The following is a 17,479-nucleotide window of genomic DNA, read 5'->3' as shown; positions in this document are numbered from 1 at the left end:
AAAGAGTGTTAGAAGCACAACACATACAGACAGGGTTCTGATAGGCTTTACAGTTTCCAGCAGTTTAAGATCTTTTGTGCTCGACTATATTGAACATTTGCTCTTGGTGGATTTAAGAAGTCGCAGCTTTGAAAGCAGTTAAAGTTGACAGGTATCAAAACATGTGGAGCTGAAAATACTGTTTTCCATATCATTGAGAATGTGCTTGAAAGTGTTTGGTGGCACAGAAGGGAAAAACAAGTTGGTGTTAGCAAACGTAACCTACTTTATTTCTTACCTTACCACTTGCATTGGCTAAACCATTTTTTCACAAATCTCTGTTTTCTGACACATAGCACCAGTGAAGATAATCTAACTCATTTTGTTTTCAGATTTGACTAATCTGTTCTCTGTATCTACCATAACCTACCCCTCCACCCCCTTCATCTTCATTCTGAGAAGAAAAATTGATAAATGCTGAGCTTATGGAGCTTTTATCATTCACTGGATGTGTTTAGAGTTTATTATTCATGTGTTACTGTTCTTTCACCTAATTTCGCTGAGAAATGGAAATTGTTGAGTATGTACCCGTGTGTAAACAGAAAATAACAGTTGATAAAAAACCCAGAGAATGACAGGAATGTTGTTAATGCTATAAAAACTACAGTCATCTTGGTTAATTCATGGTGCTTTGGGATTTATTGTCATGGTGCAAACAGGAGACTCCACTTGAACTAGAAAGTTACTGCTACAGTGAAAACAAACTTCATAACTAACATATTTTTCTATATGTCCAATTATATTTCTACTAAAGTCAGTAAAAAAAAAAAAGGTAGAATTCAGCCCTGCAGTGTCTGAAATATGTACATTGCAAACTGGAAATAGTGGTACTTGGATTTAGTAAACTCTTTTCAGAATGTTACTGCGTTGAAAGACTTACTTTTTTCTTGTGTATTAAATGCTATTTCAGAAACATTTCTGATACTATGATAAGTAATATAGAAATAATAGATCTCTTGAAATAGCCTCACGCCTGCTAAAATAACTTCTGCTGAAACTGCTGCTGCAGATGTAGTTCATAGAAAATTAATAACACTCGCAGTAGTGCAAGGAAAAGCCTTTGTTCAGTACTTTTAACTTGCTTTCCAAAATAAATTTAAATGACTCTTAAGTAGGATTGATTAACATTTTTTTTGTTTGAAGATGTTGCAAGGTCATTCAACTTTCATCCATGCTTATACAAATGCTGGAAACTAGTGGGTTTATCTTGTGCTGCAAAAGCTGGAAGTTTGTGAAATAAATGGATAAAACCCAAAAAGATTGAATTTGTTATTGCTTTGAGTGAAGACACCGGAACAGAGAAGGAGGAATAGTTCACTAGATACGTAATTTTTTTGTAATAGTCTTCTTTTTGTCATTATTCCCCTATTCAAGCATTAAAACTTATGTTGGGGTTTTTTCCCTACCAAAGGGTCATTTAGTTCTTCTCAGGAACGTGTTAAGAAAGTAGCTTCTAGGTTATTTAGTTTGAATTTCTGTGCATCTTACACATTTACTTTCTGCTCAGTTATTGTTGTGTTGAGCCTAAGAACTTTTTTTGGCTGAGACATGTTTCCAGAAAACTATCTGGGTTGATTTGAGAACTCTAGAAAGCTAGGATTGTCTACTCGTGCACTTAGCTTGTTAAAATGGTTAGCATCTTTTCCACTGAATTTGGGCTTTATTTCTAGTCGGAAATATTTTTTTCAAATTTTCTTGATGAAATACCTCGTACCTGTAATTCTCTGTCAGAGTGCTGTGTCACTTAACTTTACCTTAACATTTCTTGTTACTCTGATGAAGTGAATCAGATGCCTTAAATCTTCGTGAAGCATTTCTTTAATTTTGAATATTTTCCTCAGCATCCAGTTGACACCAGCAGTGTACAAGAGTTTTGCCATTAGTCCTGGTTATATCACATGGAATACAGTAGCTGTTCTTTTTGAGTCAGATTATGCACTTAGACAAGCAGAAAGAAGGAAAATTCCTCCTGTTGCTGTTTCAGTTCATACTCACTTGTGTGCTGTGATCCTGTATCTTAAGTCATGCTCATAAGCATGAACTGTATTGTTCATTGTTATAGGTAGTTTAAGATACAGCTGCATCAAAGTAATTTCTTTTTGGACATTTTTCCTGTCTAAAATTATATACATACTTTTATTAGCCTTTATAAAATACGCAAAGGAAGCCCTTTGAAATTACTTTGAAAACAGCACTGGAAAAAGAACTGCAGGCCATCATTGACTACTTTGAGGGGTCAGCCTGTTCTTAAATTATTTGATACATTTTTTACTTTATAATAATGATTTTTAGTGAGAAAATTAGGCAGTATTAAGGGTATTTATTGGACAAAATTACTTTTATTAATGAAATTTGATAATCTTTTCTGAAATGGAATGTGTTTGATAAGGTATATCTTCCATAAATCTGTTAATTGACATTAATTATATACCTCTCCTTTAAATCTTTGTGTATTTTCCTACTTGCTTAGGCTGGAAATTGCCCTAAGTTACTATAAATAGTTATCTAGGCCAGATGAGACTTGAATGTTTGAGATAGTTTGTAAGAAATTACAGTAACTGTAAATGAGGAGTTTCACTGTGAGTTTTGCTTAAGATGTGGTTTCTATAAGCTTGTGTTGCTGTCTCACTGTCAGCTCTCTTTTCCTGTTACCATCTTGTTTATCTGACTGGCACATTATCGAGAGCAAACAACTGATCTGGCTTAACACTACCCTAAATTTTTCTTTTCCCCACTACAATTGGCAGCAGCACAGTTCTTCTTCAGCGTATGCCTGTCATGGAAATTGTCTTTACAGTGTTTAACAACAACAAAAAAAATGTTAAGAAAGAATATTTGTTGCTTCAGTCATCTGTGTAGTTTGCTGCAGACGTAATGATGTCTTTAGCTGTGTAAGTCATTAGAATTACATGGAAGAAAGTTTTAAATGGTGTGGATCTCACTAACAGTGGGAGGATTATGTCTGTAACGTTGATTGAAGTCTCATTACTTGAACTGCTGCAAAAAAAGGAATCTCACAATCTGTCATACAGTAGTGAATTAAGTACCCAGTCAAGGAAACTCTCGTCACTGGGTAACGACTTGAGGAACGGTAGTTACTTGTTTCTAGCTTTTGGTGAACTGCGTCCATGTTTGCTCTCTTAAATACGTGTCACTTACTGGCAAATGTGGCACAGACCAGGTTCTCTGTAAGTCAGGAGTCCTAAGTTACTCCCAGCTGGCAGTAGTGTGCTGTAGTGCTAAGTTAGTATGCAGTTTTAATTACTTAGAAGGAGGGATTTTTTTTGAATGGTAGTTGGCTTTTACTTACTGAGAATCACTTCTGAGTCAAGTACCAGGCTGAGGATGATGGTAAAAGTTTGTCTAGCTAGTAAATGAACAGTTACTTAATTTGATGGCTTCGCTATGCAATCAAGCATAGCCTCCTCCCTTTCTTCCTGTTTAAGGTGTACGGTTGTTTTCATCTTCAGAGCTCCTAAATGGTGTACTGTTGGTTTATGTTTTTTTTTTAATATGGACAGCTAACTGGTATGATGTGAGTGATGGCAGTACTAGCATGCAAACCGTATTACTTGCCATGTCCTGTCAAACCTCAGCTGAAGTGCTCATAAATGTTTAGAAAGATGAAACTGGTAAGAAGTGTTGAATGCTGTATGGAACAGAGCCAAACTTTTTCCTAGATTATCTGTGGCAGTGTGGTTCCAAATGAGTGCCAATTCTGATGCCTTGGTGGCTTCCCTGTACCATGTAGTTCTTTGTATCACTTACAGATGAAAATTTATTCTGTGAGAAGGCAAAAATTTCTCAATTCTGTTAAAAATATATTTTCACAAGTAAATTTTGTGCTCTTAGATGATACTTACATGAAGGAAAATGTTTTTAAGTTAATTGCAAAATCACCTAAATAGAATTTGTTCTGAACTTCAAGCCAAAGTAAGATATTACATTATCTTCTTGTTTTAACTTGTCAACAGTAATTTTTTTTTCACCTTGCCTCCTTAGGCTTTGTCTTTTCATACTAGTATATACTAACCAAATTCTGTGTTGCTTTTTTCCACCAGCTCTGTACGCCTTGCTTTCTGTCCTGTGGAGAACCCTTTTTGCCAAAGCTTTAGAAAAAGCTGTTAATTATGATTTAACTGTGTGTCTCCCTTTGAAACTTCTGCATGATTTTTCTAATTTGTTTTAAAAAAACAATAAAAAAAACCAGCCAAATTTTTTTTTTTTAAATATCTATTTTGGGAAAATGGAGTGCCATATTTGCAGACCATGACTTCATATTTTTAAGTGTACATATGCATTTTTACGTCATCTGTTGAACATACCTTCAGCTTGTGTGGCAGAGATATAAAAGAGTGTCTGCATCTCCATGAGTTAAGGACAGAAGCGTGGATCTTCCAGATGTCAACAAGGGACTTCCTTGTTCTGTGGATTTTTGTTTCTCTTTTCTTACTGTCCAGCTCCAGGTGGTGAAAACTGTGGTCTGTTCTTACAGGGAAAGTGATAGTCTTTTTGTGTGTTGAAGAAAGGATGGCTCCCTGTGTTGCCTTCCTTAGGGAATCTTGTTTTAGTGGGTAAATGGAGAAGGTGGAAACAAAGTATTTGGACCTTTTAAATGATGTCAAGAAAGAAAGAAAAAAAAACCACACCCTGACCAAAACTTCTTAAAATATGGGAAGAAATGAAGAGAAACACAAGAACTTTAAAATCTTAGAGTAGAAAATGCAACTTAAGTACTTTCTAAATTATCACCTATCAGTTAATAACTGACATAATTTTAAGGGGCAAAAAATGCTGCAAGTCTACATTTCAACCAAACTTATCAGTGTTTTAAATAATGCTAGGTTCAGTTGTCATACAGATTTCAGTGGAAAAAACCCAGAAGATGGAATTAAAAGAAATACAAATCATATGCTTATAACATTTTTAAACTTAAAAATAAAAAAATAAGAATTAAATAATGGATGAGAATATGCTACTTAAGTTGAAACAAAAAAATAAATGACTAATTCCCACCTCCAGATTGGGGGTGTGGAACTGTGCCTGTCTGGCATTTTTACTAAGAATGTTGTTGGAAAATTTATTTTAAGGTTGGGAAGGTCCTCCACCACCTCGTGGATGTGAAGTTTTCGTGGGTAAGATTCCTCGAGATATGTATGAAGATGAATTAGTTCCTGTTTTCGAGAGAGCTGGGAAGATCTATGAGTTCAGACTGATGATGGAATTCAGTGGTGAGAATCGAGGCTATGCTTTTGTCATGTACACTACGAAAGAGGAAGCCCAGCTAGCCATCAAGATTCTTAATAATTATGAAATTCGTCCAGGGAAATTTATTGGTGTCTGCGTAAGCTTGGACAACTGCAGACTATTTATTGGCGCAATTCCAAAAGAAAAGAAGAAAGAAGAGATACTGAATGAAATGAAAAAAGTTACAGAAGGAGTGGTGGATGTCATTGTTTATCCAAATGCCACTGACAAAACTAAAAATCGTGGCTTTGCTTTTGTAGAATATGAATCTCACAGAGCAGCTGCGATGGCTAGAAGGCGGCTGATCCCAGGTAAACCTACTTGTAATTAAACTGAGTTTTTGTGGGAGTATCTGTCTCCATTTTGTGGGGGGTAGGGTGGTGGATCATTCCAGTTTTCCTTTCTTTAAGATATTTTGAGAGTTACAAAACTGCAGTAGTGTCTTTCAGCTGAAGTGGATTCTTCGGTTCATGAATCAGGGGTTTGGTTGGTTGGTTGGTATTTTTTAAAGAAGCTGAAATTTAAGCAGTTCTGAGAATGAAAGAGCGGACATCTGTTTTATAAACACAGATTACTGTAATTTACACCAAAGTATGTATTTGCTTGGTCATACAACTGGTTTTCATTTACATGCACAAGTACCTGCACGTGAATTCTCTTAAAGCTAAGCTTAAAAAATACAGTACTTAGAATGTGTCCATTCTTTTTTTTGAATGTAATGAGTGATGTTACTGATGTTTCAGATTTTAAAAATGTTTGAAAGGAGGTCTTAAATCTTTTACTAGAAAATAATTTCAAGAATTTAACAAGTAGAATACAACTTTTTCTTTGCATGTTATTTTATATGTTTTGAGGGAGGGAAAGGAGAAGGGATTAAATATACTGAAAGAGGAGGTGATAGGCAAAGGTACAGTTAAAAAGGGAAATTCCAGATGAGAAAGGAAGAGAAATTAAATAGGGAGGAAATGAAACAATATAGCTGGAGAAGGAAAGTCATTAAAACAGGTAGTACAGCACTGACCTTGCTGAAATGAATGACAAAACTCTGTGGCTGAGATGTAGGTAAGTCTTCGGTGAATTGCTGACAGTGTGCTAGGAAGGAGTGTTACCTAAGGCTTACATAGGTCCTGCAGACAAATGGGAGAAATATGGCCAGATCACTGAATGCAAAATAAACTAGTTGTGCGATACGCCAAATGTTGGTTTGAAATGAGTAACAAGGTGGTGGCTTTTCTAGTTTATGGCTTTGTCTACTGCAACATAGCGTAAGACTTGTGCTAGTGTGTTTACATTTAGATGAGTTTTTCCAAGTGTTTACCCTTTTAAAGTGGTAATATTATTGAAGAGACTGTGTTTAGTAACTAGTAAAATGTGTGTGCTGCTTATGGTTGGTTTATATATGCACGTATATGCATGTCACAGAATCACAAAGTCTGTGTTTTGACAGCTTACAGTGTTTAGTGAATCTGAAAGGTACCGATAGAACACTTTGGATTTTTGCAGAGTCTTTAATAATTTCAAGTAGCAATATTTTACATATTTTACTTAAGTAGATGCAGGCAACAAAAACCAGTTTCGTGTGGCATGCATCATGTTTGCTTTTTGTAGAGGTAGTTGATAGGAATGACTTTGTTTTCTTTTGCATATTTCTTATTGATGTAATACTTCTTTGTTGTAGGAACATTGCAGCTCTGGGGCCATACTATTCAAGTAGACTGGGCAGACCCTGAGAAAGAAGTTGATGAAGAAACAATGCAGAGAGTTAAAGTATTATATGTAAGAAATTTAATGATATCTACTACTGAGGACACAATTAAAGCTGAATTCAGCAAGTTCAAGCCAGGAGTAGTTGAGCGTGTGAAGAAGCTGCGAGACTATGCTTTTGTTCATTTTTTTCACCGAGAAGATGCAGTTGCTGCTATGTCAGTAATGAATGGAAAGTGCATTGATGGAGCTACCATTGAGGTGACACTGGCAAAGCCAGTTAACAGAGAAAGTACTTGGAAGCATCATTTTAATGGTCATATAAGTCCTGGTCCTGAAAATCTCTTAGGGTTTCCTAACAAAGAGGATGGTCATCAAAAATCCTTAGGGAAACCAGCAAGTCTTCCAGTTCATCTTAATGGTCAGCACAGTCCAGGTCCCGCTGAAGCTGAAAGATGTACATACCCCTTTTTTCCAGGAATAAAGCTTACTCCAATTAGCATGTATTCTTTAAAATCCAGTCACTTCAGTTCTGCAGCAATGCATCTGGATTACTTTTGCAATAAAAATAACTGGACACCGCCAGAGTACTACTTGTATTCAACCACAAGTCAGGATGGAAAAGTACTCTTGGTGTACAAGGTGCTTATTCCTAGTATTGCAGATGGTTCACAGAATTACTTCATGCCAGACAAACTCTGTACAACAGTTGAAGGTGCAAAGGAATTGGCAGCACAATTCACACTTTTACATCTAGGTAAGCATAAACACTTTCAATTAGTTCTTAAGAACTGAAGCTAGAAAAGTTACTTTAGAATTGTTCTTTGTATATAAATCTTGGCTTGTGTGTGTGTATCTTTTAAAAAGTATTAAGTTACTCTACAGAAGAATTGTTTCTTGTATAGTCAGCAGAGTCTGAGCCATCAGGTGAGAGTTCTGAAGAAACACTGTGTAAACATTTATACAGTGCAATGCTAGGGTCATTTTTCCTTATATTTGTCTACCATAATGATCTTTAAGGAAGAACTAGGTGACGTGTTAAGCAACTTAGGTATAAGGTCATCTGTGTGATGATTATGGTCCTGGGAAGTTATTTGAGAGGCTGTGTTCTTGATTTATTATCAATAAGGAAGACAGAAGTGGTAGATCCATATTCAGATAAATAGGTTCAGGAAGCTTTTTTGATTCCTCTCTATCGACATTCTTAAGGCTATGTAGAGTATCATTACGTGGCTCTACATGTATTATTATCTTTGGGAAAGATAATACTGTGGGGTTTTTTTAACCAGAAAATTGGAGAAGATAGGAATATGGTTATTCTTAATTACTTTCTAAGTCTAGCATCTTTATTTATATATATTCACTTTCTTAAAATCAGAATGTAGCTAGTAGAAAAGGGACATTTTTATATTACAAAAAGCTATGGTAAAATCTGTTCATAACTAAGAAGACAGATCACTGCAGCTGTGACAGTGTTAGCCCTGTTGCTCTATAAAGTAAAAACATACCTTATACAAAATGTAACACTTTTGCCATCCAGTGCTTGCCCAGCATTTTTGAGAACATGCAGAACACAGAATCTATTTCTAGTGCTGAGTTGTTTCATTAGGAACTCTGGGCATCATCTGATCAAACTTCATCCTCAAAGAAATCAGAATTTTGGCTCTTTGGTACTCAGATTTGAAGGCTGTTACAGAGCCATACTTTAACGGCCATACTTCCAGGCAAAGCTTTGTATAATTTATTACACCTGTTCTTTTGAACAGTTTCTCTTCTACTTAGCTCTTTTTCTCTCTGTGTTCTTTACATCTTGGTATATTTGAGGATGAGATAGGTATAATTTTGCAAGTGTTATGAACCAGCATGTAATTTCTTTGATCTTCTGAGCAATGTTCTTGAGCATTTGTTGCATAGTTTCATTCAGCATGATTAGGTTAGTAGATGCTGTATCATGAAGAGAATTCTCACTCATCTTCTGAAGAACAACATAAATATTTTTCTGTCATTACAAAAAAATGTTTCCAATGAATCCTAGAGCCAGAGGCTGGGGTTTTTTGTTTTGTTTGTTTTCCTTTCTGTGTAGAATTTTTTCTGTGAAGAATGACAGTGGAGATGATAGGCTTGTTCAGATAAAACAAACTAAATTCTTGTCTAATTGTGTGTAGAAAGTTGGGGTGGGTTGGGGTTTGTTTTCTTTTTTTTTGTTAGTTGTGGGATTTTGGGTCTTTTTGTTGTGTAGGTCAGAATTGGAGCAATGCCAGAGTTGTTTGATAATGAGTGCTTTGGTTTTTGGAGTGGTGGTAGGCAAGTACTTTTCAAGTTTCTTACATCTAGAAAGTTCAAACAGGTTGTGCTTTGATTACTATTATTTCCATTTATTAATAGACTGCTGTGTTTTTTCACATTCTAGTTTAGAATATCAGCCTTCTTAAGCCATGGACTTCCAGGTTTGGAAGAAGTGGTCTGCTCTGTGGATAGTCCCTACTGTGTGTGGGTCAGGCATTGGACTTGGTGGTACACTATATATATAGTGCAGCTCTGGATAGAAGCACAATGAGATTGTACAATACAGTAAATAATCCTTTTCTGATTAGCTGTCTGTGCATACAGGGCCCAGGACTGGCATCCACAAGGTACAAAGCTTCATTCTGCTTTAAGAATGTAAGGAGAAGAAATAAAACCAGATATTTAATAAAATGCTTTTACTTCATAATTCCGGCCCAGTTAAACCAAAATTTCAGGAAAGTAGCTGAAAGGTTAAGTCAAGTCCTGTGCTAGTGCTGACTGCTTCTGTTCCTGAGAAATGCTTTAAGAAAGACTTTTCTGTTCCTCTCTGTTCTTTTTTTTTTTCTTTCTATTATTTTTTCCTCACCCGTTCTAATTTTGGTGGACTGGAAAAGATACTGCTGATAGCAAACTGTTGAAATAGTGCTGCTGTCCTTTTCTTCCTCATAGGGCTGCTGAGCACTAGTTTTAGAAGTCTCCAGACTCTGTGGTGAAATTTTTCTTTCGGATGAGTTTGTAGCAGACTTATATCAGGCTTGACTATGGTGGCTTTTTTTTGCAATGCATGACTGAAATGTAAACAAACTGTTTCTTCTTCATAGTTAAAATCTCACTTCTCCTTGGTTTTGATTTTGCATGCCCAAAAGGTCTTAGAGGAAGAATAGTCTCCAAAACACAAAGCCTTATACATTATCTCCACTTTAGCAGTGGGATGTTTTGTTTGCATTAGTAGGTCACCTGCAGAAGGTGATACTTTCAGATGGTCAAAGTGATGAGGATTATTTATTTTTAATAAGAAAATGGCTATTTACCTATGCCTGGTTTTGTACACACTGTGCATGGCATTCTACCTGTGGCTTACATTTGTGGCCTACAGATAGCATTATCTAAAGATAATTCTTTTTCTTCTATACTTATTTGCGAAAGAATCAACAGAACAATTGAAAACATTACATTTAAGAATGATTATTCACAGCTGTGGTTAAATCCAGAATGCAAACGAGTTTAAAAAAAAATGAAGAAAGTATGTGTTAAGATTTTTTATTTCTTCAATTATAGTTACAAGTGCTATAGGGAAAACGTTTAAAGGAGAATTTTAATTAACAGTATTTGAAAGCTTTTTAACACTTTAGTCTGCCATATGATCACAATTAATGTGAAATCTTACTTAGCAGTATTCCGAAATCCCAGAATTGTTTTTTAAAAGCTGTCCACCTAATGGTCTAGTGATAGTAGCGCTGTCTTGTTATCTTTGAACTATATAACTTTTTTCTTTTGCTGACTTCTGTGCATTCTTGTTTCTGAGGATTTGGCCCTCTACAGAGCATGCAGAGCCCTGTTTCAAAACAAACATATGTGTCTGACTTTTTTTTGAAACATACATGTCTTTCATGTTGATAAAACCCTTAATTTTGATGTTAGCATTGTTGTGATACTGAAAGATAGCCCTAAGGAAAATAGAATTTATTTTCCCTATCTAAACTACAGAAGTTGTTTTTTTCTAACTTAATATATGTACTATGTTGAAACATCTGAAGCTAAAAGAAGAGTTGCTAGATGTGGCAGAGGATCCCTCCTCACTGAGGTGTCCAGTATGGTTTGGCATGTCGAATGCTGCTGTGTGGATGCACGTGTTGTGGTGGGTCTTTTTGTTGTTTGTATTTTTTTTTTTATAAGTAGCAGTTGAGTGTTTTTTCTGCTTGGAAGCAACTTACTGTAAGCATGAGTGTACAAAGATGATGCAGGACATAATTCCTTTTGGTAAGTAACATGTCTTACAACAACTTAACTTAATTTTTTTTGCCCACTAAATTTTTGATGATATGTACAGGTTTGGGGTTTTTTTCTTTTTGAAGCATGTAAGCAGACTAAGGTAAGTGAATGAGACAGGGCTACCTTGATAGAATTTTAAAATTGGACTGTTATGGTTAATAATCTCAAAGCACTTTCTTAGCTTTTCTTGGTGATGCATATTTCTGTATTTGCTTTCACATAACAGAATACGAGAGTACGTACATACTTGGCTGTTACTGCATACAGTAGTCCTGAACAGACAGCAGTACAACAATTAACCACTTGGTGTCACCTGAGTATTTTGAAAATGATGAAGTACGTGAAGGATAAAGTACAGAAGCTATGATTTCACTGAAAGATGCATAAGCTGTATTTTAATGTTACTAGATAAATCATGAACAGATCGAAGGAGTGGAAAAAAAAACCCTCAGGCTTGTTTAAAAATGTGAAAATTACATGTCTGCAGGTCTGTTTGTGAGAAGGGGAGCAGATCTACATGTTGAAGTTTCAGAAGGTGAATGTTGTGGCCTGTGGGGGGGGAGGGCGTGGGGCAGCAGAGGGTGTACAACAGTATAGGAAACACCTGAATGCCCTGTAAAAGAAATTAATTAATTTTCCATTAACTGCAATCTCATTTCAACACAAGTCTGTGTCTTCAGAAGTTACACAATGCCTAAGTGTTTGCAAAATGCTGTTTGGCTGTTAAGTGTGGTGTCCAGTGAGAGAAACATGTAAGACCTTCTACTCTTGCCTGTCCTGGAGGCTGACTAAATGTGAAGCAGCTCCATTTGGGAGCCGGTATAGTTGTGCTAATGAACACAGACTCTATAGTCCACCCCTGGTCCAGAAGCAGTGTGAGTGCAGAGTCAATCGTAGAGCTGGAAGTGGTATTTATGATTCAGGTCCTTTGCATCAGTAATGTAGGTTTGTAGTTTAGGGAATCAAACTGGCTCATCCAGATGACTTCAAAGTATAGGCAGAAGAGAACTTGAAGTTTCATAGATGTGCTCTGAATTGTAGGAGAACTTCCATCTGCATTTCTGTAACATCTTAAACTTTCTTAAACCTCATCAGAAGCCTGGAGAAGCAGAGAATAGTTGGGGTTTTGTTTGTTTGGGTTTTTTTGTTTGCATTTACTGCTGGTGGAATTTGACTTTCAGATGGTCAAAGTGATGAGGATTATTTATTTTTAATAAGAAAACGGCTATTCACCTGTGCCTAGTTTTGTACACACTGTGCATGGTTTAAGGCAGTGCATGATTTAAGGCAGTATCAGAAGATGTCAGAACCTCTTTCTAGTCCTTAAGATAACACCCTTTGTAGCAAAGGCTGAGTCCTGGGGAGTTCTCTCCTTACTGAACCTGACTTACTTAAGGGTGATGGGGAAGAAGGGAAGAAGTTTTGGTGAAGTTTCCTCAGTTTTGGGAATCTACCAGTTTTTAGACATGTATTCCATGATAGGGTATTCCTCATTCACTCACACATGCTATTCCATGTGGTGTCTCACTGAGAGACAGTAGAATAAATTAATTTTTAGGTAGAAGAGAGTATTTAAAAGTATTTAAAAGAAAAATATACCGATAAATTTCTGATTCGAGGAAAAGCATTTTAGTAACCTGCTATGGCATATAAATAATCAGTTTAATTCCAGTTGACCATGTAGAGTGCATGTAGTAAACAGTACTGAAACAGGTGGAGCAAGCACTGCTATGAATTCACTTGTTTAAGCTTCTTAAATACTGCATGCAGTAGCAACTTATAAGTAAGTCAAGGATAAAACTTGTATAAACTCCTAGAAGTGTCTGTACTCACCATCTGGGTCTTGGAACAAACTTGTTAGTAGACTGCTGTCCTAGATTTTGGACATTAAACTTCAAGTGAAATGTGTTTATTTGACTGTTTTGTTCTAGAGATTTCTTCTTTACTGCCTTAGTTTGCTTTATCAAAATTAACTATATTGCTGTTGGAACAGGCAACAGCGTGGTTCAAAATGTAAGATGTTTAAAGATAAACAGAAATTGCTGGCTTTGTTTGGCAAATGCAGATAGTGAGTGGTGACTGGTGGGGGATTTTTAGTGATTTTTTAGAAAGGCTCAGAATGTAGTGTTCCTTAAGATGTTCCTTAATAGTGTGAATTTAGAAGTCTTAAGTATTTATCATATGACTTACACATAATGGTCTTTATCACAGCCCCCGAGCAAGCGTATATAACTTTGCTGTCCTTGAATGCAGCATAGTGGGATAGTAGAGGTGAGTAGACCTCGCGGGATCGCATTTGGTGCAGGTTTTTACCCTCTCAAAAACATTGTCTTAGCTGCACTGTTTGAGCTGTTTGTTAGAGAAATTGGTCTCAAGGTTATTTCCCCACACACGTGTCTGAGAAGGCTTGTAGAAGTATTGTGTCCAGTTTGTTTTTTGTTTTTTGGTTTTTTTTTTTTTAAGGAGACCACAGCTCTATTGCTGTGGACCTGCTCATAGACCACCCATTCTGATGTTCATATGGGTTGTGCTGCGCAGAGGAAGGTTATGGATTTTACTCTAAAAATTACTCCTGAGTCATTTTAAACTAATTTCTGAACTGTTTGCATTTCCAGCTTGACTTAAGCTTATGTTCAGAAGTGGACTTGCTGTTACACTGGTGGCTGGAACTATTTTTTGTACTCGGTTTCATGTAAAAGGAAGAGACTAATGTCTCCTTCTGGGATTTGCAAAAAGTGTTACTTTTAACTTTCTGCAGTTTATGCTACAGGGGTAAATGTTCTCTTTTTTCAAATACGCTATTGTGGTTGAATTTTAGTGTGGGTGTCTGTCACTTCTGTCACTGAGGCCTCTTTCATATTTTAAAATGGGGGTTACCATCTTAAATCATGCTTGGTGTTAACTTTACTGCTGGAAGCTTCTAATCTGAGTCACCCAGGATTTGTCCTGAAGATTCAGTTATTTTCCTGTTGCTGCTGCTTATGGACAGAGAACATGGATTTGTAGATGTGGGGCTGTGTAGAAGAACTTGGAGAAAAGTAAAAAAGAAAGGTGCAACAATGTTGGACTGTGTTTATCCATAGAATAACTTTGCTGACTTCAGGAGAGTCAGTCACTTCAAAACAGGACTGAATTTAGTGCCCTTTTGTAGTCCATTGATGACTGCAATGAAGTTGGGTTTTGTTTAAGCAATGTCTGTCTGGCAGAACTTGGGACTTAATAGTACACTCAAATCTAAATTAAATACGTTAAAAGTGTTAAAAATGCAACAGGAAAACCACTGCTATGATATATATGATATACGTAACAAATTAATGCAACTCTGAACAGTAATTGATATGCACATTGAAAGTAATTATGTTCATTAATATTTTCTGTTCAGTGGAAGTGAATCAAAGGGTCATTACTGTAAAGTCTGGTTAAAAAATATATATAGGCATATATACAGGCTGAGAAAATCCGTTCATTACCGAAGAATTTTTTTTTTTAAAGAAGTGTAAGGCTTGTAGGAAAAAACCCTGAGATTAGTAAGTTCTCATTTTTTTTTTAAATTATTTTTTTTTCACTAAGTCCTCTCTGATGTTACTCAAACTGTTGACTAAATTTGAGTAGTCTTAGGGGTACAGAGGAAAGTGAAGAATGCAGCATTGGCCTAAGAAGCTGAATGCTTTCATTATACTGTTACAAGTTCCTCAACTGTTAAGTCCATCTTAGAACAGATAATGCAGTATGCTTGCTGAAATGAAAAGTCCATCTTCCCCCCCTTTCCTCATCTTTTTTCTGCAGCCAAATGTCCACCCTATTTGGCTTGAATTGCCCTGAAGAAGAAAAGTTTGGAATTTATTGCTTTGGATCTTTCCATGAAAGGGAAGTGAAAACCACGCTGATACGTAATTACTGGAAATTCATATTACATGTTTGTTGATGAATAATTCTTTCAAGCACTTGTGTGTATTAAGCATTTAACTTTAAAGATTAGTGAAATTGAATGTTAAATTGTTTTGGTTAGCCTGATTAAATTTGTTTTGAAGACATAATTTAAAAGATTTTTGTTACCTGTAATAGCTTATACAACAGTAGCTTATTTTTAGTGTTCAAATAATTTGCTACTGTTCCTACTCTTCCTATTTTAAGTTTCATGCAGAATTTTTACAGTTTCTGCTCTAAGTAATAAATCTTAAGCAAACATTAAAAAAGCCTATCAAAAACACTCTGCCCTGGCAGCTTTGCCTTTTCATACATAAACACGCATAATATGAAACATAAATAAATACCACACTCTGATTTGTTTCTGTAACTCGAAAGAAAATTTTATAGGAAGAACATGTCCAATAAAATCATTGCTACTGGTATAGCATTACATCAGTGGAGGAGTGGTATTTTGAAGGGCTTTATGTTAATGTACCATCAGGCTACGTGAGATATATTGCTGTAGTCATAACATTGAGGTTGAATACCTTCGATAATTGTTTGACACAAAAATGGGCAAAAAAAAGAATCTTGACCCCTACAAACTGCATGTACCTTAATGTACAGCTCTCTAAGTTGCATTTCCTGTTGTTAACACCTCTTTGCTGGGACGCCTGTGTGCTTCCATGTTTACGGAGGCCTTACTCTTGTCTAGGTTAACCCTCGTAACCAGCACTTCTACTTGCCTGTGGTAGCCATGCTGAACAGCAGCTTGCTCACTTTTGAATCAGGCCATGTTCTTCTTAAAAAACACTGTTTAGCATTAAACTGAATATAGATTTCCATTTTTTAAATCGCGTGTATGTAATTCCTTTTAAGTGAGCCATCTTTATTTTTATTGTGACTATTTAGCATTTGTCAGTGAAGTGCTTTATTTATTGAATGACAAAAAATAAAGGCCTTTTATTTTTTTTCCTTCATTAAAATCTGAAACTAAGAGAGTAGATCATCCTTTTTGAATTTGGTATGTAGTGTCAGTTCCTGGTCAAGGAATGGGCCAAGTGGTATATGTTAAGAGTGTGAGGGCCTCACTTATGCAAGTACTGGTTGTAAGCGGTTTTGTCTGAAAAGTGTTTGTCAAAAAGGAATATTATGTAAACAGAAAACGATGCAATGGAAACATTTAAAGTTTAATAATTTTTGTTAAAAGCAGTCAGCTACTATGGTGCATTACATATTTTGGTTCAATGTGTTTCATCACCATATTGAATTGTCTTTCTGATGTTAATTTAGGTGCAGTTATAGTAGTTTAATTTTATTTGCCTTTGATATTAGCTACATAGTAATTGTTTTAAGTGTTGTAATTTTTAATGTTGAAATCATGTGTTTGACTTCTGTACTTGAATTAATATTTGTATTAAATTTATGCTGTTGGTATTCAGTGTGTGTAAAAAAAAAAAAAAACAAAAAAACAAAAAAACCAAACAAACCAAAAAACTCACCACACAAAAAAACCCCCCCACCCCCCCCCCCCCCCCCCACCCAAAAAAAACAAAAAAACCAAACAAACCAAAAAACTCACCACACAAAAAAACCCCCCAACCCCCCCTCCCTCAACCAACCAAACCAAACCCAAAAGATCAACCTTATTTTACACATGATACCTTCACAAACATACTTTGCAGGATTCACTTTGCTTTTTCTAATAAGCAAGCTTTGGTCCAGAAGCTAAATCCAGGTGCTTTGTTGAACAAGAGGAAGGGTAATTAAGTGGCCTAGTGAAACATTGGAAAAAAGTAATTTTTAAAAAGCAAGTTTGCCTAGTAGTTTCTATCACATTTGAAAGTTGTTAAAATGTTATGATTTGCTAAGCAATTCTTTTGGGAGGAAGGAAGAGGGAACTTGCTTTCTGTCATGTGTAAAGTAAGTGGTCAGTTAGTTACTGACAGCTTTAAATGCAGTAGGCTTTTTGAATGTGCAAGAAAAATTTGATAAACCAATGTTATTCTAACGGAAATGTGGGTCAGCCAAACCTGGGTGCAGTTGGTATTGTTAGCTACTGAAGAGAATGGCACAACATTTGCCTAGCATTAGTGACCTACCTGTAGGAGAGCTGACTTACCCGGTGAACAAAAGGTGATACTAATCCGTGCTGTAGAAAGCCACAGGATTGTATTTTTCAAGCATGCAGTATCCTTGTTAAGATGTCCAGCTGTTCTCCCAGCTTTGAATTACTCTTGTGCAAAAAGCTGTTTTGCTGCAAACTAGAAATTCCCATCGTTAACAGGAGCATGTACCCTGG

At 36.0% G+C, this 17,479-nt stretch overlaps 1 protein-coding gene across 1 annotated transcript in view; it reads left to right on the top strand.

Annotated features, from left to right (window-relative positions):
- The window catches only part of RBM46 (RNA binding motif protein 46), a 13,936-nt gene extending 410 nt beyond the window's left edge, over positions 1-13,526 (top strand). Inside the window, exons 2-4 of the mRNA XM_010138396.1 lie at positions 5,130-5,597; positions 6,965-7,747; positions 13,480-13,526. Of these exons, the coding sequence (XP_010136698.1) occupies positions 5,130-5,597; positions 6,965-7,747; positions 13,480-13,526 (1,298 nt within the window). The remainder of the gene's footprint in view (positions 1-5,129; positions 5,598-6,964; positions 7,748-13,479) is intronic.
- The last annotated feature ends 3,953 nt before the right edge of the window (positions 13,527-17,479 follow it).

This window comes from Buceros rhinoceros, unplaced genomic scaffold, assembly GCF_000710305.1.
Source record: "Buceros rhinoceros silvestris isolate BGI_N320 unplaced genomic scaffold, ASM71030v1 scaffold10426, whole genome shotgun sequence".
In the NCBI taxonomy this organism is placed as follows: Eukaryota; Metazoa; Chordata; class Aves; order Bucerotiformes; family Bucerotidae; genus Buceros; species Buceros rhinoceros.
Note: the sequence above shows the minus strand (reverse complement) of the source record. Positions and strands in the feature narration are given on the sequence as shown.